Raw genomic sequence first — 24,874 nt, 5'->3', positions numbered from 1 at the left:
GCGGGCACATATAAACATGGGACCAACACAGATGTCTTCAGCTGCCAAGTGGACATGTAACAGGTCAGCCAGTGTCATAGGGACAAAACTGCTGACAGATGCCTTTTAAAAGGGTCACTGTACTGTGAAAAAAAACTTTTGGTATGTCAGAGCGACATATCAAAACTTTTGATGGGTGGGGGGGGGGGTCAGAGTTCTGAGGAGAGAGAAGTGAGAGGAGCTCGGCATTCTATGAGCTCTTCTCCTCGTTCTAGCGATCGGCAGGGGTCTTGCCATGACATGTGTTGTTCCCATGTTCATATGTGCCCACATTGCTGAGAAAAATCATGTTTTATTATATGCAAATGACCTCTAGGAGCAACAGGGGTTATGTCACAGTTTTGCACTTGGAGTGAAGCTTAAAGGGATTGTTCAGAATTTTACTGTTGATCAGACTGACACTCCACACCCCTGCCGATCAGCTTGTTTGTAGCTCTAGCACTGTGTAGCGGATGGAGCAGCGCTGCAGTGACCAGCTCCATCCACTACACTATGGACAGAGCTGTGTAGTTAGGGCGCCTCCTTCTGGTGCCTGAGCTACCTCAAAACAGCCAGTCTTCGGGGTGTCGGTTAGGCTATTACCGGTATTTGCATAACTTTTCATGATGCCAAAATTAAAGGGGGTGTCTAAAATTGGTAAAGGCAGAGAAGATGTAAAAATAATAAAATACATTATAATCACTGGTATATACTCACTAACGCCCTCTGCTCCAACCCTCCCCACTGCTGCAGCCATGATGTCATGTTCTTGGCTGCAACAATGACTTACCCGTATACCACACGTGACCGCTGCAGCCGATCACTGGCCCCAGTGGAATAAGGCGTGTTGGTATACGGGCATGTCGCTGTGGTACACTGGAGTGACTGAGTTGTATATTGTATGATTTACAGCAATGACCCCAAAGGCCAGACCTCCGGGAGCGAGTCTTCCGATTCAGGGGCTGAAAGAAGGAAAAAAAAGAGGAAAAAGAAGAAAAAGAAACACAAAAAGCATAAAAAGCGGAAGAGTAACAGCGAGGATGATGATGAGGATGATAAAGAGCATGATATGAGAGATTTAAAGAACCCTCAGTCCATGGGGGCTGCAAGGTGGGTAAAAGCACATAACCCCCCCTTATTAACATGCATACATGGCCTCATGTGCATTCCTTTCTATGGCAATGGTGGTGAGGGCAAAGAGCTACCTAACCCCATTAGCTCCTTGTCAGGCATTTGTAATTTGCTGCAGCGTCTCTATACCGTTGCTTGTCTATAGTCGGGGGGCAGAGATATATTAGAAAATCGCTATAAAGGCAATTTCCTAATATTCAACGAAAAGTGTATCCGCAGGTGATCAGTGGTATGAAATATTCAGTTCCTCGGACCTGCATCTAAGCTTCCTAGGTTTTCCATTATAACACGTTGATGTGCGTTTGGGGGAGGGTTGACCCCCATCGATGAGCTGCGACACTCCAGTGAGTACCACGGCCCCTGTCCTTGGTCCTGCAACTCTGACTCCTCCGTACTGGGTATTGTAGAAAAACCATATGATGGCCTATCCTAATGTTATCCCAGTGTCAATGAGCCCACAGCATACTGCTCTGTATATGGTTAACCCCTCCTATACCTGTCTTCATGTTCCTGGCTGCAGGGAGGACGCTCGGGGGTCAGACGCCCGCCGCTCTATCGGGATGGACGAAGCCCAGTCTGCACCAGAGGAGACGTTCAGAGTTGACAGGAAAGCCGACCCGGCAAACTGGGAGTATAAGTCGCTGTACCGGGGAGACATTGTACGGTGAGGATGAAGCAACATCTGCAATTTCATGCCTATCCCATAGATCAGGCATGCTCAACCTGTGGCCCTCCAGCTGTTGCAAAACTACAACCCCCAGCATGCCCGAACAGCCTACAGCTATCAGCCTACAGCAGGGCATTGTGGGAGTTGTAGTTTTACAACAGCTGGAGGGCCGCTGGTTGAGCATGCCTGCCATAGATTATAGGGTGCATAACACGTGTGATCATTGCATTTAGTAAAATTTTTGCAAAGCCTGGGTCTAAATCATAAAGCCTGAGCTCATCCCCCCCCCCCCCCTCCCTCATGTCACGCGGACCACATAGAGGAGTTCACTTTGCTCTTTATTATTGTCGTATGTTCAAGATATGGCTGGAATTTGGAATTTTATAAACTCATAATTGTTTCAATAAGGGGTGCGAGCGGCGGTGACAATAGGTCATTTTAATCACCAGAGACTCTAATTCACAAAGCTTTCTATTCTCTATTCCAGAGCTGTACTCACAATTCTGCTCTTTACCACAAGTCAGTTCATTGTAGGAAGTAACAGGTCAAGTCAGTCTTCACTTACCCTCCAGTAACATCCAAAGCTGCATTTGGAAATCTGCTTCTGACAGGCAAATCCCTAGCTACTTAGATCCCGTACTGGACTTTTTATGATGAATTGTAGTTGTAGGAAGCACAACATTTCATAACCCGTCCCAGCCGAGCGCGCTCTGATGCTGAACAAGCAGGGGGCAATGGAGAGACGTGAGGTCCCACAGCCTAATAGTTAACAGGAGAGCAGCAGCATGTTGAATTCAGCTCTGGATGTGATTGCGGTATGACTCGCATCAAGTAAATCGTAAAGTGGGTTTTCCCTGCCACAATCTGCAGAAATACCATGCAGTATATGTCCTGTTCATTGTATGATGAGAGTAGTAGTTATCTGCCCTTGTTTCTTATGTGCAGGTATAGGAGGAGAGGTCATTCCTGCCTGGGGATTGATCCCAAGAAGCAGCAGGTCATCTGGGAGGGCGCAAACAACAAGAAGACGTCTCGGAAAAGGGCAGACCGCTATTACAGCAAGGCGGCAGTGCAGACTTTGCGGGCCAAGGCGGAGTCTGTGTCCTGCGGTAAGGATGGTGCGGACTCCACTTCCGGCGCCTTCATTCCAGTGAAGGACTGTGAACCACACACCACTGCCTCCTCTTCCGGTCCAGTCAGCTGGGTGAATCCGCTGGGTGTGTACGATAGCTCCACTGCCATGTGGCTGCAAGGTAAAGGTGGTCCTGAAAGCAAGACCCCAGCGCCGGAGCCCAGAGACACCAGCATCCTGGAAAAGGTGGAGGATCACAACAAGAGAGTCCGAGAAGATCCTACAGACATCAAGACGTGGATGGAGTTTGTCTCATTTCAGGTGCCATGTTCATAATGCTGCAGTGATATATGACCTTGAGATATCTGGTTCTGGAAAAGCTGGGTGGCAGCATATACAATGCAACCACAGGGATCGTCACCCAGCTTTCCTGGAACCTAGATCTGAGGCCTCTTTCAGACGGGCGTTGCGGGTCCGTTGCGGGAACATGCCCGATTTTTCCGCGCGAGTGCAAAACATTGTAATGCGTTTTGCACTCGCGTGAGAAAAATCGCCATGTTTGGTACCCAAACCCGAACTTCTTCACAGAAGTTCAGGCTTGGCATCCGTGTTCTGTAGATTGTATTATTTTCCCTTATAACATGGTTATAAGGGAAAATAATAGCATTCTGAATACAGAATGCGTAGTAAAATAGCGCTGGAGGGGTTAAAAAAATAAATAAATAATTTAACTCACCTTAATCCACTTGATCGCGCAGCCGGCATCTCTTCTGTCTTTGCTGTGTGCAGCAGCAGGACCTGTGGTGACGTCACTGGTCCGTCACATGATCCATCACCATGGTAAAAGATCATGTGATGGATCATGTGATGACCGGAGTGAAATCACCTTAGGTCCTGTTCCTGCACACAGCACAGAAGACAGACAAGAGATGTCGGGCTGCACGATAAAGTGGATTAAGGTGAGTTAAATTATTATTTTTTTAACCCCTCCAGCGCTATTGTACTATGCATTCTGTATTCAGAATGCTATTATTTTCCCTTATAACCATGTTATAAGGGAAAATAATAATGATCGGGTCCCCATCCCGATCATCACCTAGCAACCGTGCGTGAAAATCGCACCGCATCTGCACTTGCTTGCGGATGCTTGCGATTTTCACGCAACCCCATTCACTTCTATGGGGCCTGCGTTACATGAAAAACGCACAAAATAGAGCATGCTGCGATTTTCACGCATGAAAATCACCGCTCATGTGAACAGCCCCATAGAAATGAATGGGTCGGGATTCAGTGCGGGTGCAATGCGTTCAACTCGCGCATCGCATCCGCACGGAATACTCGCCCGTGTGAAAGGGGCCTGACGCTTACATTCTGTCTGTCTGCAGGATGAGTTGATCCATCAGCCCAGCATGTACTCCACGAGTGAGAACGAGATGGACAGCCACCGGATGTCTCTAAAGATGGTCCTGGAGAAGAAGCTGTCCATTCTGGAGAGAGCCATCGAGAGTAACCCGGCCAGTACAGAGCTGAAGTTGGCGCGGCTGCGGCTGTGCACAGAGTTCTGGGAGAACGCAGCGCTGCTGAAAGAGTGGCAGAAGTTGGTTTTTCTGCACCCCAATGAGCCACAGCTCTGGAAGAAATATCTGCAGTTTTGTCAGGGCCAGTTCAGCACCTTCTCTGTGTCCAAAGTGAATGCCATCTACGGAAAGTGTCTGAGCACCCTCTCTGCGGTGCATGACGGGAGCATGCTCTCTCATCCGGTTATGCCAGGCACCGAACGCAGCATGTATGGTGAGTGGAGTCTTTACTCTCTTTATATCATGTCCTGTATTTTTTTTTTTAAGTAAGTTTTGCTGCATGTTACCATTATTTGAACCTAAATCCTGGCCAGGCAGCATGCCACGCTCATGTAACCCACTTTTACAAAGTGACATGCGTGGCGCAGTTGGTTAATACATTTGTCCCACGGTGCACTCAACACAATGTTGGATTAAAATGCATAAAAACACAGAAGGGGATTTTTTTAAGCCAGTCTGCATTGTCGTCATCTATGGCAAATTTAGGCTACTTTCACACTTGCGGCAGAGAGATCCGGCAAGCAGTTCCGTCGCCGGAACTGCCTGCCAGATCAGGCAAAATGTATGCTAACTGATGGCATTAGTAAGACTGATCAGAATCCTGATCAGTCTTAAAAATGCCTGATCAGTCGAAAAAATGCATTGAAATGCCGGATCCGTCTTTCTGGTGTCATCCGGCAAAACGGATCCGGCATTTATTTTTTTCACTTTTTTTTTCAGTCTGCGCATGTGCAGAACGGAAGGACGGATCCGGCACTAATACATTCCTATGGGAAAAAATGACGGATCCGGCATTCAGGCAAGTCTTCCGTTTTTTTCGCCGGAGATAAAACCGTAGCATGCTGCGGTTTTCTCTTTTGCCTAAACACTCAAAACGACTGAACTGAAGACATCCTGATGCAAACTGAACGGATTACTCTCCATTCAGAATGCATGGGGATAAAACTGATCAGTTCTTTTCCGGTATAGAGCCCCTGTGACGGAACTCAGCGCCGGAAAAAAAAAACGCAAGTGTGAAAGTACCCTTAGCAGCCATTGCGTGTTGTTTGATAAATTAGTTGCATCTTCACAAATGCACTTTTGGTACTTCAGTTTTTGTTTTTGACACCAGCCTCTACTGGAGTGAAATAGCATTTTTTGGTTGCTTTTTGAAAAGTTGCTAAGTCTGGTGTTTGCTGAATTAACCCACCTTAATTACACATAACACCCCTGTAGGAGATAGTTTGTAACAAACTTAAAGCGGTCATCCCAAGAAAAATATTCTACAGTTTTCAAACCAGCACCTGGATCCAAATTCTTTTGTAATTGCATGTAATATTTAGCATATTCACTGAAATATGTCTTTATAGCGCCACCTGCTGGTTATTATTTTTTTTCTTATTTCTCTGTCCGGCTCACTGAGATGGTCGCACATGCTCAGTTTCATCCTTCAACTGCCTCCTGAGCTGTAATAGGGAGAGCATGGACAGGACCCCTTAGCTCACCACAAAACACACTTTAGGATCCACGCTAATATAACAGACCCCCTTAGCTGCAGCAGAAAGGACACTCCCCTCGAGCTGTCAGCTTGATATAAATCTAGCAGAGTAATGAATGGATCCATGTGAGATGCGGGGCTGGTTCTCGCTTTGTTAGAAAGAGATTTTCATGTACTAGATGATGTCTGATTTTCATTTCTTACATTAGTCGTGGGATATCCCCTTTTAACTGTTCCAAAGCTGTGGCTTTGCCTTCCGATAACCCGCTCACGTGATGCTCCTTTTGTGAATATCCAGCCTTCGCCAACATACCACCCATTACCAGGTTTCCAGCCTGGTCTATGGACACTTACATGGACTTTAAAGTGGTGTCCTTATCTTGTGAAATGCTCATGTATCACTAGGGTATGCCATCCCTTTATGGGCAGTGGTGCTTAGACCACCCGCTGTGCATTCACATGACTGGGGCCACACTGCAGTTCACTGCATGGCTGGGTGGTTGGGAGCGCTGCTGTGCAGGGAAAGACTAGAAGCGCGGCAGCCCTTTCATGCTTGCCCTGCAGCCCACTAAATCTCAGGATAGTTGGGGTCCCAGAGGTCGCACCTCCACCGCTCAAAGTGCTGGTATATCCTACTTATCCTATCCTAGTCTACTTATGGCAAAACTGAGGTCTACTTTCCAGAGAAATGAGGGTCTAGGGTCTTGGACCCCCATTGATATCGCCTTCTGACAAGTCCCCATATGAGATATCAAGATATGTTTCAAAGATACAAATTCCTGTTTGATGTGAGGGTGCAACACAATGGCGCACTGCAGCCTGGTCCAGTATACTGTGGCATCAGCTGGCACAATACAGGCATGTGCAGTTTACTGCCAGTTCTCATGCCCAGAATGGTTTTCTGCCAACCTTAGTTTATCTGCCAATATATATATTTTTTTTTATTAGATAATTTTTATTAACAATTTTTTTTCCCAATGTACATAAACAAAATAAAAGACAAAACATCCGATCAAAGAATACATGAACGGGTACATAAATTTCTATTGGACGTTTAGAAAATTATCGAGACATGATACAGGAGAATACCCCTTTATCTGCAGTATATAATAATATTGCATAAACCACCCCCCAACCAGCGATGAGACGGGCACCACCCCACCAAATAAGGTATAATACGACAGAGCAACAAGAAGAATATTGCCAACTCTCTACCCATAAATTCCACACCCGTCCTGTCTAAGAAAAGCCAACAACGGGTGATGTCCAAGATTGGATGCTTCATGCATGGGGTATTCCATGGTGTGGGGCCCTTGTACCTGCGACGTAAATTCACCAGGGTCTAGTAACTCTGCGAATTTTAACATCTCGCAAGTTAACAAGATCAGACGTGGAGGTAGATCCTTTTCAGCTCAAGGGGCCAGATTTTGGAACCTGTGTGGAAGACTGTGTGTACACAAGACTATTCATCATCATCATCATCATCATCATCATTCAATCATTCATCATCAATCATTCATCATCAATCATTCATCATCAATCATCATCATCATCATCATGATGCACCTTTTCTCCGGATCGCCTACCCCTCTTCTCCATCCCTGTTCCGGTCTCGTGTATGCCTGTTCCAAAATCACACATATCTCTGAGATCACTCCTCACACCACATCCAAAAGATTAATATGTCAGGCTATATTACCATGATCCTAGACGCTACCCATTTGTCCAAAATTTTGGTAAACTTGTCCAGACATTGCCTTTTTTAGTGTATACACTTTTTTTCCAGGCGAATGATTTCGGCCATTCTGTTAAAGAATTCACTCCCAGGTGGGGGCTGGGGTCTAAGCCAGTATTTAGCAATTAGTTTCCTGGCCTGGAAGAGCAAACGCTGCACCCCCCAAACGTGGATTCTGTTTTTTTTATGTCCAATATTCCCAACACACATGTCCTCGGATCAGGCAGGACCGCAATATGATATGCGTCCTAAAAAGTCCTAAGTGCCGTACACTCCCACAACATGTGTATCAGGGGCGCCGGACTCTCCCCACATCTAGGGCAAGAGGGCATCGTTCCTAGTCCCGATCTTGAACAGTCCCCATCACCATGGACTTGCATTGGGGGTCATGACGGATCCGTTTTGCTCCGCATCCCAGGACGGAAAGACAACCGCAGCACGCTCGGGTTTTCTCTCTGTTCTGGGAACGGAACGGAATACATTTTGGAGCATTCCGTTCAGTTTTGTCCCCATTCATTGTTAATTGTCAAAACTAAAGCGTTTTTTTTCCGGTATTGAGCCCCATGACTGAACTCCGTACCGGAAAACTTTAACGCTAGTGTGAAACTAGCCTAAGCGACACCAACTTTGCCTGAGCCTGGAATACGTAACGTAACTGCAAAAATTGATAACGGGCCGTACGGGGGAAAGGCAGACTCATCTCTGAATTGCTCAAATGATTTAAACCTGCCATCTCTTTGCAGCTGACACACAAACCTCACACCCTTCCTTTGCCAAGGCGAAAACCCTTCCAGGCGAAATATTTCAGATAACTGCGGATTCCTCCATAGAGGAGTGGCGTGAGTGAAGCCCCGTATCGACAACAAGTCATGGCACCTATGCCAAACCTTATGTATCTCAAGTTAAGTGTAGGATGTCCCATCAACTTGTCGAAGAGACCGCTATGTTCCAATAGGACTACAGGGGAGTCACGTTCTGCCCCAACCCCTCAGCTGTGGCATCTGTGAGGAAATACAATATAGCCAGGGACTAGGAATAGCGAGACCCCCTTCATCTTTCCCTCTCTGTAAAGTTGCCAAAAGGATCCTGGCCCGTTTTTTTACGCCATATCAGGCTTCTAAACAGCCTTTGTATTCTAGAAAAGATCCGTTGTGGAATCCGCCAATATTTTTTTACTGTTTCACCATATTTTGTGTGTCATTTCCTCACCACTCTGCTTGCTGTCAGGGAACAGATGTGTTTTTTTTTTTTTTACATTTAGAAGAAGATAATTGATCTGAACCTAGTACTGCTCACATTACATAGGAATCATTGAATGCATTCCAGACAGTCATCTGTCAACTGCAGAGCCTGAATACCATTTACCTGCACTGATACATTGTACCAAACTATCAGGACAGGAGAGCGATTAGTGCTTGTGTTCTATTCTCAGGGGATTGTCTACACTGGATATAATTCTAACCAATTATGGGATGTGTGAAAATGACTGACAAGGTCAGGGAGGGTTTTCAGCATCTGACCGCAAGCAGAGATCTTGAGAATGGTGAGGCAGTGAAGCACAAGATCTATTTAAAGGGGTTTTCCGGCAGCAACCTATTGATGACCTATCCTCCAGGTAGATCATCCGTATCGGATCGTAGTGGTCTGATTCCTGGCACCCCTGCCAATCAGCTCTTTGAAGAAGGCGAGGCCTCTTCCCAGGCCAGTGACGTCACCTTCATCGGTCGTATGGCCTAGGTGCAGCTCAGTGCCATTCAAGTCAATGGGCTTGGGCTGCAATACCAAGCATGGCCACTATGCAATTTATAGCGCTTTGCTTGGTAAGCTGTGAGGAGGCTGTGGCCTCTTCAAACAGCTGATGGGCGGCGATGCCGGGAGTCGGACCCCCACCAATTAGATATTGATAACCTATTCTGAGGATAGGTGATAAATGTTTTTCTCCCTAAAAACCTTCTTTATTATGCAAATGCTACATGGACGAGAGCTTTCATTATTTGGTATCTTGTGTAACTTTTCTCCCTCTGCAGATATTTTCCTTCAGCAGTGTCACTTCCTGCGCCAGGCCGGTCACTGCGAGAAAGTCGTGTCCGTGTTCCAAGCTCTTCTCGACTTCACTTTCTATAAACCGGACAGTGTGAAGAACATGACTACGAAAGAGCAGGTAAATCCCCACCGACATGAGCGCTGAGCACCACCGCCATCTACGCTTTACGTTTTATCGTATCCTTCCTGTGTATCCTAGTCGGTCTGACGTAGAAGCGTAGGAATATAACTCGTGTGCACACACCAACGCCAAACTTTCAAATGTTATTTTACAGCAGGGGTTTCCAACCTGTGGCTCTCTGCCCATTGCAGAACTACAACTCTGCTGTCAGGGCATGCTAGGAGTTGTAGTCTCTCAACAGCTAGAGAGCCACATTTTTGAAGGCCTCTGTTTCACAGTATATAAAGCCGAATGCCTTTTGTAAATCATTTATTGTTCTACTCCTCAGTTATATCATGTCTTGTACTTCAGTCACACCCAGAGCTGCACTCCCAATTCTCATGGTTACTACTTGGATTCAACACTTTGCTTCCATCATTATTACGACGGGGCGGAAGGTCTGCTCTGAGCGCGCTGCACCATTGGCTTTGCTCTTCTGTCTGCGCATGCGATGTATGGATCCATAGAAAGTATATGACATCTGTACTCTGTACGCTCAGACCAATGGGAAAAGCCAGTCAAAGCTGAAGGTGCCGGGCGCTCTGAGCAGCTCTTCTGCCCCTTTGTGTATGTTCTACAAAGCTTTAGGTGCCCTTTAACAACAGGGGGCAGCAGTGAGGCGGGAAGTCATGCAGCCTGAGCGCTAACAGGAAAGCAGAAGAAGTCTGAACAAATATATATTATTAAAGACATCAGTGGTATTGATCACGTTGGGTCTGTATACCATGCCATTTCTGCCTTCCTTAGGGGATCATGCTAGGGAAGGACAGTAGTAGAGATGTAAATAGGCAAGTATCCCGCTATAGAGTGCATGGATCATATGCCCTTCTAGGGTTTAACCATTGCCCATTCCCCTGTTACCTTTATGGACTGTGCAACGAGTATAGATTGCATGGATCATGTGTTCTTCCATGGTTTGACCATTGCCCATTTTTCCCGTTGTCCTATGGACTGTGCAGCGTGAAAGAACTAGATGTGTATTACACTATTGCACCCCAACCCTATGGCTGCCTATAAATCAAAATCTTATCAGGAATGCAAATATAATGTAGCACCCCTTTAAATTATCCTATTATGTCTGAATAGTATAACGCCCCACTCCCCTGTTGCTGCTGAAGGGTAATTGACCCATCCAGGAATAGCGGTGAGGTGCAGGGTGGCTGCGGCCGCACGATTACAAAGTAACATAGTTTATAAGGCCGAAAAAAGCCCTCCGTCCATCCAGTTCATCCTGTCATCCTGCAAGTTTGATCCAGAGGAAGGCAAAAAAAAAACTGTGAGGTAGAAGCCAATTTTCCTCACTTTAGGGGAATAAAAATTCCTTCCCGACTCCAATCAGGCATCAGAATAAATCCCTGGATCAGCGACCCCTCTCTAGTAGCTATAGCCTGTAATATTATTACGCTCCAGAAATACATCCAGGCCCCTCTTGAATTCCTTTATTGTACTCACCATCACCACCTCCTCAGGCAGAGCGTTCCATAGTCTCACTGCTTTTACCGTAAAGAATCCTCTTCTATGTTTGTGTACAAACCTTCTTTCCTCCAGACGCAGAGGATGTCCCCTCTGTATACCTGGGGAGGCTGGCCGGTGTCAGTTGTCCCACCTCCCTGCCTCCCCCAAGAAGAAAAGGTGGACCAGGGCAGCCTCGCTCCCTGTCTTCCCACCAGCGCAAGGGCCACCTGTTCTCCAAGCCCTTCACTCACCAGTCCCCTGCCACTTGTGTGCCAGCGACTGTAGAGGTGACCCTGCTGGTTTATGGTGGAAGGGCAAAGAACACAGATGAAGGCAGGTGAGTATCTCTCCCGTTCCCCACCTCCCTCTCCACTCTCAACCCTCTGACTGGTCCCAGATTTGGACAGCAGGCATCGCGGGGGGTCATCGGGAGGGGGTAGTGATTCCACTACTTCAGGCAGACGTCATTACGCTGCCGCTGGCATGCGGGGGTTAACTCGCGGGTCCGATTTTCCCTGCGCATCGTTATCTGCCCCACCTCCCCCGCCGCTGGGCCCTGGTGCATGCGTTATTCTCGGTTGGGGAACACGACCTAGGTTCGGCGGCCATTCTGTTAGGAATATTGCTACCCCCTCCAGCATTGAGCGCTATCGCAGCACACATGTCTGACCCAATCAGTACTTCCCCTCAGGCCACCCGCAGGGCCACCTACTATGCATGCACTGCTTGCAAGGTCAAATTCCCTCGTGGACAGGCAGACTCTCTTTGCTCGGCATGCCATGCGCCCATGCAGGTCCACCCCCCCTTCTCCTGCCCACAGAAGTGCAGGACCAATCTGTCAGTGTGGAACCAGACTGGGCGCGGGCCCTGTCCCGGGCAGTGGAGGACCTATCTAAGATATCCCAATCCACCCTTTCTCTCATGGGTCGTTTGGTTAATAAATCGCCACCTCCGCAGTCCGCACAGTCTCAGGGTGTCCACTCCAGGGGCAGGCCTCCTAACAAACGTCCCAGAGCAGGACACCATTCCTCCTCTGACGCCTCAACATCCCCTCCCCCTCCCGTTTCCCAATTACAAGCGTCCTCCCTCCTGGGAGACGCAATGTCGGAGGGGGGTGATTGTGGATTTGGACTCGGAGGTGGATCCGGAACAGTCTACCCAAATTGCGTCTATGGTGGATAGCCTGGTATCTGCCGTCCGTGACACTTTCTAGGTGCGGGACGACCTCCCCTCCACCAGCCACCAGGGAGTGTCTTTTCTGCGCTCGAAGCATGCCCCCAAGACTTTCCCCGTGCACGAGGACTTCTCTGTGGTTGTCGCCAAGGCATGGGACCAGCCAGGTCTGCGCTTTCTGGTCCCAAGGCGGCTGGACCTGCTCTACCCTTTTCCCACTGAGCGCGTGGCGAAATGGTCTTCTCCTCCGAAGGTGGATCCCCCGGGCACTCGCCTTGCGAAAAATATGGCTGATCCGGTAGCCGACGGATCCTCTCTCCATAACCCTTTGGTACCCGTCTAGACTAAATCATTTCGAAAGCGACGGGTGAAAAGAGCACCCATCTTCCACAGCCAAAAACAAAGCGCACATTTCGTCCTAGGGCTTTGGCTTCCCGTTCCCAGTTCTTTCGCAGATTCTTTGGCGCCCGACCAGCGGCTAACATGTCTACACAGGACTAGCGGAAAAAAACGTCTTTTAAACCCCAACCGGCCTGGCGCCCATGTGCTCAGCCGCCACGTTCCTCTTCCGGCAAACAGTCTTCCGTTTAATCTTCAGCGCATGCGCCCCAGCCCTAAGACGCAGACTGTCTGTACGCAGGCGCGATGTGATCCCGGCCAGTGAGGGTGCCGGGCGCATGCGCTGAAGATTAGACGGAGGACGATGCCCATAGGATTGTATTGGGCATGCGCCGGATCTTGTGTCGGGAGAGTAGTAGCCGCCCAGCGAAGTGAATATTGATGAGCTGGGCGGCGCTTCAAAGCGGCAGTTGGGGGCAGCTGGCTGGGCGCAATTGGAGATGAAACGCCGCCCCTTGGGCAGATTGAAGACGAGTCAAGCAGGTTATAAAACTTCAGTTTACTGTATTTATAAGGTGGACAGGGGGGATACTTAGATGATTTTAATATACTTTATAAGACCTGTACTGTCATATATATACCTAAATATGCTTATTGGGCCTGTCAGTGTCCCTTTAAGGCCAGAAAACCCACGTCGTCCAAAATCTATTACAGGACTTTGAAGTCCTTCCTGCATTTCTGTGAGGAACGCGGTCTCCCTCCCAGACTGTTCTCCCTTCCTTCTATTCTAACATTTCTTCAGTCTGGATTAGAACTTGTACTCTCGCTTAGCTCCTTGAAGGGACAGGTCTCAGCCCTGTCCATATTTTTCCAGCGAGCGTTCCCTGGTTGGGTTAGGCCCTGTGAAGACAATTCTGCAGGGGTGGCTCACACAGTGCCTCCTTATCATCCCCCATTGCATTCTTGGGACTTGAACCTGGGATTACGTCGCACTCTACCAGAGCGGTCGGGGCTTCTTGGGCTCACCTCCACCATGCATCTGCGTCGCAATTGTGTAAGGCTGCGACTTGGTCCTCCTTGCACACATTCACAAAATTTTATCGGGTGCATTCCCTGGCCTCGGCGGATGCTGCTCTGGGCCGCAGGGTCTTGTGGGCCGCAGGGTCTTGTAGGCCGCAGTGTAGTAACTTCTGCGAGGCAGTTGTTTTCCATGGGGTTCTGGTTTTCCCTCCCCGTGGATTGCTTTAGGACGTCCCACGGTCCTGTCTTCCCCAATGATACGAGCGAGAAAACAAGATTTTTGTGAACTCACCTGTAAAATCTCTTTCTCACTTAGTTCATTGGGGGACACAGCACCCACCCAATTTTTCTTAGTGCGGCATGTAGGGGCAGTTGGTTGCCGGTTGGGACCTCGGTTCTGGTTTGATCCTATGGCGGTGTGCGGTTCTAGTTTGTTTATCAGTTTACTTTCTGCTTCTCTTACTGCTTTGGCACAAACTGATATGCTCTCTCCAGGCTGGAGGGGGTAAAGCCGGCAGAGGACGAGCTAACAGTTTTCAGCCTAGTGTCGCCTCCTAGTGGCAGCAAACAGCTATACCTACGGTCCTGTGTCCCCCAATGAACTAAGCGAGAAAGAGATTTTACAGGCGAGTTCACAAAAATCTAGTTTTTGATAATCTATCAGGGTCCTGTAGTCCACCCATTCCAGTTATTACTTTAGTTGCCCTCCTCTGGACCCTCTCCAGCTCTGCTATGTCTGCCTTGTTCACAGGAGCCCAGAAATGTACACAGTACTCCATGTGTGGTCTGACTAGTGATTTGTAAAGTGGTAGGACTATGTTCTCATCACCCCTTTTGATGCAACCCATTATTTTATTGGCCTTGGCAGCAGCTGCCTGACACTGGTTTCTACAGCTGTTGACTAAAATTCCTAGGTCCTTTTCCATGTCAGTGTTACCCAGTGTTTTACCATTTAGTATGTACGGGTGACTTGCATTATTCCATCCTATGTGCATAACCTTACATGTGTCAGTGTTAAACCTCATCTGCCACTTCTCTGCCCAAGCCTCTAATCTATCCCAATCCCTCTGTAGCAGTATATTGTCCTCTGTAGTGTTAATTAATTTACACAGTTTAGTGTCAGCTGCAAAAATTGATATTTTACTATGCAATCCTTCTACAGGATCATTAATAAATATACTGCCCGTCCAAAGAAAAAGTCGCCACCTGGATTTAACTAAGCAAATAGTTATGAGCCTCCTATTGGATAATTACTGCATGGGCGATTATCTTTCAGCTGGCAACAAGTTATTTAACCCCAACTGGTGCAATGAGTTGCTTCTCATTTCTTAAACAACCACGTCGAAAGACACATCTCGTGGTCGTGGAAAAGATGTTAGTCTGTTTGAGAAGGGTCCAATCATTGGCATGCATCAAGCAGAGAAAACATCTAAGGAGATTGCAGAAACTACTAAAATTTGGTTAAGAACTGTCCAACGCATTACTAAAAACTGGAAGGATAGTGGGGACCCATCGTATTCGAGGAAGAAATGTGGTGGGGAAAAAATCCTGAAAGATCGTGATTGGCGATCACTTAAACGTTTGGTGAAATCAAATCGAAGAAAAACAACTGTAGAACTCAGGGCTATGTTTAATAGTGAAAGTAAGAGCATTTCCACATGCACAATGTAAAGGGAACTCAAGGGATTGGGACTGAACAGCTGTGTAGCCGACACCTTCAGATTTATACTTTTTACCATTTATATAATTGAAGAACATTTTAGGGTTAGTTTTGCTCTCTTTTTGGCAATTATTCTCTCGGTCTCTAGTTTGGCTGCTTTTATTTGTTTTTTACATATTACATTTTTTTCCTTATAGTTTTTCAGTGCTTCCTCGCTACCCTCCTGTTTTAGTGATTTATATGCTTTCTTTACAGTTCTATTTATCAACATTGTTTTTTTCTTGTTCCTTAATCTTTTATTCCCATTTTTGAGGACTTTGTCCCAGTTAGTTAGGCCTATGGCCTTAGTTGGCAAAATTTTTCTTTTTTGAAGTTTTGGTATTTTTGTTCCACTTATTGCTGATATTTCACTGTAGAGCCGGCTATAAACAGCGACGATAGTGTGCTCGGCAGCCAGCGACTCCTCCTTGCTGATTAATTAGAAATGTTGTAGTGAGAGATTCTTCTCTGCCAGGACGAACCCCACAAGGACCGGACTGTGGATTATTAAGTCGGAAGCGTTCAGCACAGAACTGTTGACAACAAATCCATACTGAATCCAAAGCCAACTGCAGCCAACCATGCCAGGGATGTTTAATTAGTTTATGGCAATGGGGTGTATGTAGAAACAGCAGAGAATATGAGGGTTGTGAGATGTTGTCAGGAAGAAAACGTGTCCTTCAGGAATTAGTTTTCTGTATTGCTTGTATTATACTCCAGAGCTGCACTCACTATTCTGCTGGTGCAGTCACTGTGTACATACATTACATTACTTATCCTGTACTGATCCTGAGTTACATCCTGTATTATACCCCAGAGCTGCACTCACTATTCTGCTGGTGGAGTCACTGGGTACATACATTACATTACTTATCCTGTACTGATCCTGAGTTACATCTTGTATTATACCCCAGAGCTGCACTCACTATTCTGCTGGTGGAGTCACTGGGTACATACATTACATTACTTATCCTGTACTGATCCTGAGTTACATCCTGTATTATTCTCCAGAGCTGCACTCACTATTCTGCTGGTGCAGTCACTGTGTACATACATTACATTACTTATCCTGTACTGATCCTGAGTTACATCCTGTATTATACCCCAGAGCTGCACTCACTATTCTGCTGGTGGAGTCACTGTGTACATACATTACATTACTTATCCTGTACTGATCCTGAGTTACATCCTGTATTATTCTCCAGAGCTGCACTCACTATTCTGCTGGTGCAGTCACTGTGTACATACATTACTTATCCTGTACTGATCCTGAGTTATATCCTGTATTATACTCCAGAGCTGCACTCACTATTCTGCTGGTGCAGTCACTGTGTACATACATTACTTATCCTGTACTGATCCTGAGTTACATCCTGTATTATTCTCCAGAGCTGCACTCACTGTTCTGCTGGTGCAGTCACTGTGTACATACATTACATTACTTATCCTGTACTGATCCTGAGTTACATCCTGTATTATACCCCAGAGCTGCACTCACTATTCTGCTGGTGGAGTCACTGGGTACATACATTACATTACTTATCCTGTACTGATCTTGAGTTATTTTGTGTATTATGTTTCAGAGCTGCACTCACTGTTCTCCTGGTGAATGCAGCTCTGGAGTGTGATAGTAAAAATTTTTGGTCATTTCAGGTGGAATTCTTTGAGCCTTTTTGGGATAGCGGGGAGCCTCGATTTGGAGAAAAGGGAGCCAAAGGCTGGAGCTCATGGATGAGGCAACAGGAGAGGGGAGGCTGGGTCATCATCAATAACCTGGGTAATACTCATGTATATCAGGAGAAATCACAATAGTTACATCATCTGTGTTGCAAAATTTAAAGTACAGGTTCGGTCTCTCTGACATTAAAGCCCATCTGTCAGCAGATTTGTACCTATGACGCTGGCTGACCTGTTACATGTGCACTTGGCAGCTGAAGACATCTGTGTTGGTCCCATGTTCATATGTGCCCGCATTGCTGAGAAACAGGATGTTTTATTATATGCAAATGAGGCTCTAGGAGCAAAGGGGGCGTTGCCATTACACCTAGAGGTTACGCTCTCTCTGCAACTGCTGCTTCCTCCACTTTGACAGGGCCAGGTGTGATGACTTCTTCACTCTTTGGCCCTGTCAATCAAAGTGCAGAGGGGGCAGCAGTTGCAGAGAGAGCAAAGCCTTTATGTGTAACGGCAACGCCCTCGCTGCTCCTAGAGGCTCATTTGCATACATTAAAACATCATTTTTCTCAGCAATGCCGTTACATATGAAAATGGGACCAACACAGATGTCTTCAGCTGCCAAGCGCACATGCAAGAGGTCAGCCAGTGTCATAGGTACAAAGCTGCTGACAGATGCCCTTTAAATTAGTCCTCGCTTGCTCCTTAGCAGCAGAACACAGTGAATACTTCTCACAGCTGAAGGTTTGCTACAATTGTTTAGGAAAGTTTCTGTAGAGTAAGTACCCGGACCCCAGACGGATACATTTACCTGCACTGATACTTTGTAGCAGGCGATTATTCTGAAGTCTGGGCTGCTGGTGTAGCAGAGGATTGACTAGAATGGATGCAGTTGTAACAGATGCTTAACTTTTAGTGTCTGGATGTCAACAAGAATTATCCCACTCACTGCCAGCAAGCAGAGATCTTGAAATGCTGGATTCTCGAAATACAGTTAAATTCTATTAAAAGTAGCGGTTACACCGATTTTGCAGTCCGGTATAATTGTCTCATCTCTACCCCAGATGAAGAGGAAGATGATGGATCAGTTGAGGAGATCGACATCAAAGATAAAAGCCGCCCCCGACCTGAAATCTGGCTGAACATGGAGTGCGCTCGGGAAGCCCAACACTGGATACCGTGGAGGCCGGACGCTGCCAAAAAACAAACCGAGGAGGATTGTGAGGACCCCGAGAGACAGGTGAGAACACAGAGCTGGTCTTGTACTCCAGTCACATCCAAAGCTGCATTCACAATGCTTCACTTGTCCTGATAGACACAGATTTGGCATGAAAAGAGTGTTAAAAGGTGAAAATTGATGTCAGCTATTTTATGCATGCAAATTGTCTGATAATTCGGCACATATCAGGCCCCGTTGATTCTGGATGTTAATGTCCATCAGTTTGTGTCTCCGTCTGCTGCCCCCCTCATGTCCACGTCTTCTTTCAGATCTTCTTTGATGACATTGGACCATCCATGTTCAAGATTTCCAGCGCGGAGTTGAAGTTCCATCTCGTCCTATCCTTCCTTCAGCTCCTGGGAGTTCCCTGTGACTCTAGACCGCCCCCTACGTCCTTGTATCTCTCCTTGGACGATTCCTCCATCTTTGACTTCACCCCTTCTTACCAGTGGCTGCTGACATCTTATGAACTCCCCCTGTCCGGGGTCAGTGCCGTTGGCCATCTTGATACTATGAGCAGGGACCGAGGGCAGATCGGACAGTGTAAGGAAGGTGAACGCTTCATACAAGACGTCTTCCAGGCTGCCATGTCCTGCGTCACTGCGGAGCAGAAGATGAAGCTTTCTGTCTTGTGGCTTCAGTATGAAATAACCAAGGTATTAGAGGTTATCTTGGAAAGTAAGGCTTGCTGTCAGTGAATGGAAACCTCCTTGTGTCCTCCCGGTCATGTCTAACTGAAACAGCTGCAGAACTTGTTTAGAAGAAAGTGCTCTGACACACTGTAACATGCCCTGCAGCTGTGTTAAGCCGAATGCACACGGCCGTGTTTCACGGCGGTGAGCGGTCCGTGGTAACCCGGCCGGGATTCCTGCTGAGAGCAGGAGCGTACAGCGTCATTGGTTGCTATGACGCCGTGCGCTTCATGCGCCGCTGCACTACAGTAATACACTCGTATGATCTATACCAGTGTATTACTGTAGTGCAGCGGCGGCATGTAGCGCACAGCGTCATAGCAACCAATGACGCTGTGCGCTCCTGCTCTCAGCAGGAATCCAGGCCGGGTTACCACGGACCGCTCACGGCCGTGTGCATTCGGCTTTAGTAAGATGGGATCAGGACGAGTTTTGTGCATCCGTATGTAAGCAATAACATAATCATGGGTCTACTGTGGCCTACTTGCGCCATTTTTTTAAAAGCAAGGACAGGAAGATAATTGAATTTCATAGCGCAGTGACATCTTTGGTTTTAATTTTTAGGTAGTTCGGTGCCTGGAGGAGAAAAACAAGAAAAAGCTGAAATCGCAAGGGAAAAGGAGCAAGAGGCTGGCAAAAGGACTTCTTAAAGAGACAGTGAACCGGAACAGCCTGGCACTGTGGAAGCAGTACGCTCTGCTGGAGTGGCTGCTGGGGAGCACAGAGGAGGCCAGGAAGGTGTTTGATGCCGCCATTGGACTTGCAGGCAGCCAAGGGTTAAAGGACCAGGCTTTACGAAGCCTGTCTTTACTGTATGCAGAGCTAGAAGCAGAGGCGGGGGCACAGCCAGGGCATGAAGCCGGCTCCCGTGCCCTCCACGTCCTTACCAGCCTTGCTGAAAGTTCCATTTATGTGCCGTTTAAAGGGCCAGTTCCTGCTGTCAGTATATTAAAAGCAAGGAAAGCGTATGAGCGGGCGCTGGAAGACTCCCTGAAGCTCCCTGTAGACTCTGCTTTGGTCACTGTAACCGGCTGCCTCGCTCTGTTCCAGTATCTCACCGCAGGAATAGACTCTGCTGTTGCAGTGTTTCGTCAGGTCTCTGACTCGCTGGCGCCCCCTGCTGGGGCATGTGATGAGGCACCAGGCTCCTGGAGCCCTCTGCAAGCAGTCACCGTAATGCACACTAACTTACTGAAGTACCACGTGAAGGTCAGTGTTTACCCACGCGCTCCGCTCAGGGAAGCCCTAATGGACGCTTTGCGCTTGTCCCCTCATAACGTGACCCTGTGGAAGTCGTACATCCAGTCCGAGGGCAAATCTCACAACGTCAACAAGGCCCGGAGGTTCATCGACGGCATCAGGAGGGCGACCGACGCCCTGGAGCCGTATCTGTTTGCTATCCAGGCAGAAGAGGGAAGGAAAAAGCTTTTGGAATCGGTGCAGAGGTGATCTACAAATCCTGCCCCTTACTGACCGGTATCTGGTGATGTGTAATGAAATGTCCTGCAACTTTCTAACATACTCTGTGATTTCCAGGGGGGACACAGGAGACATACACGTCGTCATGCCGGAGACAGGCCTGTCCAATCGCATCAAGGTTCTGTATGAGCGTGGACTGGCCACGGAGCAAGGATCCCGCTGTCTTCTGCTCTGGAGGATGTACTTACGTTTTATGGTAAGGGAATCATTACAGTGTTCATACAGCAGTGACCTGTCAGGGAGGGGGCAGCACACATCCCATGACTGATTACTGTCACTAGTCATCCTCCATTATACTCATGTTTATCCTGTACTGATCCTCAAGGCTCATGCACGTGGTCGTCGCTGTAGCCGATTTTCCAGTCCGTAAAGCCCTCATCCTGTATTATACTCCAGAGCTGCACTCACTATTCTGCTGGTGGAGTCACTGTGTACATACATTACATTACTTATCCTGTACTGATCCTGAGATACATTCTGTATTATACTCCAGAGCTGCACTCACTATTCTGCTGGTGGAGTCACTGTATACATACATTACTTATCCTGTACTGATCCTGAGTTACATTCTGTATTATACTGCAGAGCTGCACTCACTATTCTGCTGGTGCAGTCACTGTATACATACATTACTTATCCTGTACTGATCCTGAGTTACATTCTGTATTATACTGCAGAGCTGCACTCACTATTCTGCTGGTGCAGTCGCTGTGCACATACATTACTTATCCTGTATTGATCCTGAGTTACATTCTGTATTATACTCCAGAGCTGCACTCACTATTCTGCTGGTGCAGTCACTGTGTACATACATTACTTATCCAGTACTGATCCTGAGTTACATCCTGTATTATACTCCAGAGCTGCACTCACTATTCTGCTGGTGGAGTTCCTGTGTACAGACATTACTTATCCTGTACTGATCCTGAGTTATATCCTGTATTATACTCCAGAGCTGCAATCATTTCTTGCTGACCTTTTTGTTGTATTTTAGGTCTCTCAGGGGCATCAGGACAGGAGCCGTGGGCTGTTCTACAAGGCCATACAAAGCTGTCCCTGGGCAAAGGTGAGCTATAGTTGATTCCTTGAACCCAACAGCTGAATGGGGAGTTCCACCAAAAATCACAGCAGATGTGGATCCAGTACCCAAGTTACACGAGTGAAGATTCTCCCCCAGCCCACTAAGCAATCTAAATTCTCAGTGACTTGTATTACTAAGGACCGGGGGGGGGGGATCTAAGTGACCTCTGCAGTATTACTCCAGGAACCCTCTCCTCCTCTCTAGCGGAAGGTCTTGTATTTGGGGGTTGTGTGGGGGGTGGCCTTTCTGCTTTATTTCCCTAGTAACCCTCTCCTCCTCTCTAGCAGAAGGTATTGCATTTGGGGGTCCTGTGGGGGGTGACCGCTTTGCAGTGTTTCCCCAGTAACCCTCTCCTTCTCTCTAGTATAACGTCCTGTATATGGGGGACCTCTCTGCAGTATTTCCCCAGTAATCCTCTCCTCCTCTCTAGCGGAAGGTCTTATATTTGGGGTCCTATGGGGGGGGGGTTACCTTTCTGCAGTATTTCCCCAGTAATCCTCTCCTCCTCTCTAGCGGAAGGTCTTATATTTGGGGTCCTATTGGGGGGGGTGACCTCTGTGCAGTATTTCCCCAGTAATCCTCTCCTCCTCTCTAGCGGAAGGTCTTATATTTGGGGTCCTATTGGGGGGTGACCCCTCTGCAGTATTTCCCCAGTAATCCTCTCCTCCTCTCTAGCGGAATCTTATATTTGGGGTCCTATTGGGGGGTGACCTCTCTGCAGTATTTCCCCAGTAACCCTCTCCTCCTCTCTCGCTGGCAGGTCTTATATTTGGGGTCCTATGGGGGGGGGGGGGGGGTGACCTCTGTGCAGTATTTCCCCAGTAATCCTCTCCTCCTCTCTAGCGGAAGGTCTTATATTTGGGGTCCTATTGGGGGGTGACCCCTCTGCAGTATTTCCCCAGTAATCCTCTCCTCCTCTCTAGCGGAATCTTATATTTGGGGTCCTATTGGGGGGTGACCTCTCTGCAGTATTTCCCCAGTAACCCTCTCCTCCTCTCTCGCTGGCAGGTCTTATATTTGGGGTCCTATGGGGGGGGGGGGGGTGACCTCTGTGCAGTATTTCCCCAGTAATCCTCTCCTCCTCTCTAGCGGAAGGTCTTATATTTGGGGTCCTATTGGGGGGGGGTGACCCCTCTGCAGTATTTCCCCAGTAATCCTCTCCTCCTCTCTAGCAGAAGGTCTTATATTTGGGGTCCTATTGGGGGGGGGGTGACCCCTCTGCAGTATTTCCCCAGTAATCCTCTCCTCCTCTCTAGCGGAAGGTCTTATATTTGGGGTCCTATTGGGGGGGGGGTGACCTCTCTGCAGTATTTCCCCAGTAACCCTCTCCTCCTCTCTCGCTGGCAGGTTTTATATTTGGACGCTGTTGAATATTTCCCGGATCGGCTGCAAGAAATTGTTGATTTAATGACTGAGAAGGAACTGAGAGTGCGGGTTCCCCTGGAGGAGCTGGACCTGTTACTGGAGGACTAGTCCCCGCCTGTCTGTACAGTCACCTCTGTATATAGTATTCAATAAATCCCTTGTGGGGGGTGTTGCAGGTTTGCAGCTCTCTAATTTGTAAAAAAAAAAATGAAAAATCTCAGTTTTATCCTAATTTTGCTTTGGAGGGGGAATTTTTTTTATCTATCCTTACCTGGTCCTGCTCACAGCTGAGTGTTTGTTACTATGTATCTATGAAGTAAAGAGAGCAGCACAAATTGCTTTCTTGTTTTCGACTCTAGGCTTACTGCTGCACTGATACACTGTAACAACCCAGCAGCTGAGTGGTTGGAAAGGAGGCATTTTTGCTGCAATTTTCCAAGACATAAACTACAAACATTTCTCTCATTTGACGCCAGATCCCTTCCCCCGCGGGAGACAAATTGCAAAAATCGTGTAGTGGCGGCCATGTTTCTTGGTGCTGTTAGTGCTGGTGGTGCCCGTCATGTGCTGCCAATCCTTTGATTGACACCCCTGGGTCTATATAAACATCCGTAGATCTGGTCACACCGGGTGCAGCATCGCCTCGGGGATTTGTGTGTTTATAGGAGTTAAATTAGATTGCAAGCTTCGCTGGTCAGGAATGCATGTGTCTGCATAATGCCCTGTTGACTCTGCACTGGGCCATATTCTATGAAACTGTGCTATTGTCATGTTGTTTGGGCACATTGTCAGTTTGGTGTGTGATTTAAAGTTTTTGGCAAAGGTAAAAAAAAAACAAAAAAAAAAAACTGGTGAATACCTGGTGTTCACCTGTGGCCTGATTGCTGTTTGAGCTTCAAGCCACAGAAGCTGCTGGCAAGTTTTGCTGCAAAATTACTGAAAAATGACAAATTACAGGAAAGTGCACAGTTTAACACAAGGAGCGAGAAACTAAGGTTTGATAGCTTTTCCTTATGCATTGTTTGCTTGTTTCTAGGAATTTCAATCGCACAGAGGGCATGAATATTTCGAATTTAAAGGGGTATTCCCATCACATACAATGGGGGCATATCGCTAAGATATGCCCCCATTGTCTGATAGGTGCGGGTTCCACCTCTGGGACCCGCATCTACAAGGAGAACGGAGTGGGGAGAGTGGTGGCTGGAGAACCCCGGGGTCTGGCCACTAACATGCGCTGCTCCCATACAAGTGAATGGGAGCGCTCGGCTATTTTTGGCGACGCCATTAAAATGAATGGGGGGCGACTGCTAATGCGCAGTGCCCCCTCCATTAATTTCCCCGCTCTGTTGTCGTTGTAGGTCTGGGACCTATTAGACAATCCTAGCGATATGCCCCCATTGTATGTGATGGTAAAACCCCTTTAACTTTTATTAAGTAATTATTAATATGCTCAGCTATAGGCGCTATACTCCATTCCAAGTGTACACCAAAACAAAAAGAAATTAATGAGGTACAAACCCTCTCCTCCCAGGAGCAGCGGTAGATGTATACTAATGTAAATGGAATAGAGGGGTCGGGCATAGGGAATAATGTCCCTAAACTTTCCCTTCCTAATGCCTCAACCCAGCCGATGGTGGGTACCCTCTGGTCCTGTACCTATTCCTGACTTTCCTTAATAAAGGAAATGAAATGGGTCCGAATCCGTTCTGCAAAATTGCGGAACAGGTGCGGACACAAACATTCGGTCGTCTGAATGGGTCTTAAGGCTCATGCACAGGGCTGTTTGCCTGTATTGCTG

General features: G+C 47.5%; 1 protein-coding gene across 1 annotated transcript in view; it reads left to right on the top strand.

The window, feature by feature from the left end:
* LOC122921763 (nuclear exosome regulator NRDE2-like) overlaps window positions 1-23,253 on the top strand; it is a 28,651-nt gene extending 5,398 nt beyond the window's left edge. Inside the window, exons 3-14 of the mRNA XM_044271988.1 lie at window positions 931-1,128; window positions 1,670-1,813; window positions 2,762-3,209; window positions 4,274-4,679; window positions 9,705-9,838; window positions 17,220-17,343; window positions 18,305-18,480; window positions 18,729-19,115; window positions 19,716-20,596; window positions 20,688-20,826; window positions 21,625-21,696; window positions 23,059-23,253. Coding sequence (XP_044127923.1) covers window positions 931-1,128; window positions 1,670-1,813; window positions 2,762-3,209; window positions 4,274-4,679; window positions 9,705-9,838; window positions 17,220-17,343; window positions 18,305-18,480; window positions 18,729-19,115; window positions 19,716-20,596; window positions 20,688-20,826; window positions 21,625-21,696; window positions 23,059-23,184 — 3,235 coding nt within the window. The 3' untranslated portion in view covers window positions 23,185-23,253. The remainder of the gene's footprint in view (window positions 1-930; window positions 1,129-1,669; window positions 1,814-2,761; window positions 3,210-4,273; window positions 4,680-9,704; window positions 9,839-17,219; window positions 17,344-18,304; window positions 18,481-18,728; window positions 19,116-19,715; window positions 20,597-20,687; window positions 20,827-21,624; window positions 21,697-23,058) is intronic.
* Window positions 23,254-24,874: the final 1,621 nt, after the last annotated feature.

The sequence above is a fragment of the Bufo gargarizans genome, chromosome 11 (assembly GCF_014858855.1).
Source record: "Bufo gargarizans isolate SCDJY-AF-19 chromosome 11, ASM1485885v1, whole genome shotgun sequence".
Lineage (NCBI taxonomy): Eukaryota > Metazoa > Chordata > Amphibia > Anura > Bufonidae > Bufo > Bufo gargarizans.
The sequence above is the reverse complement of the archived record's forward strand: the minus strand, read 5'-3'. Positions and strand labels throughout refer to the sequence as shown.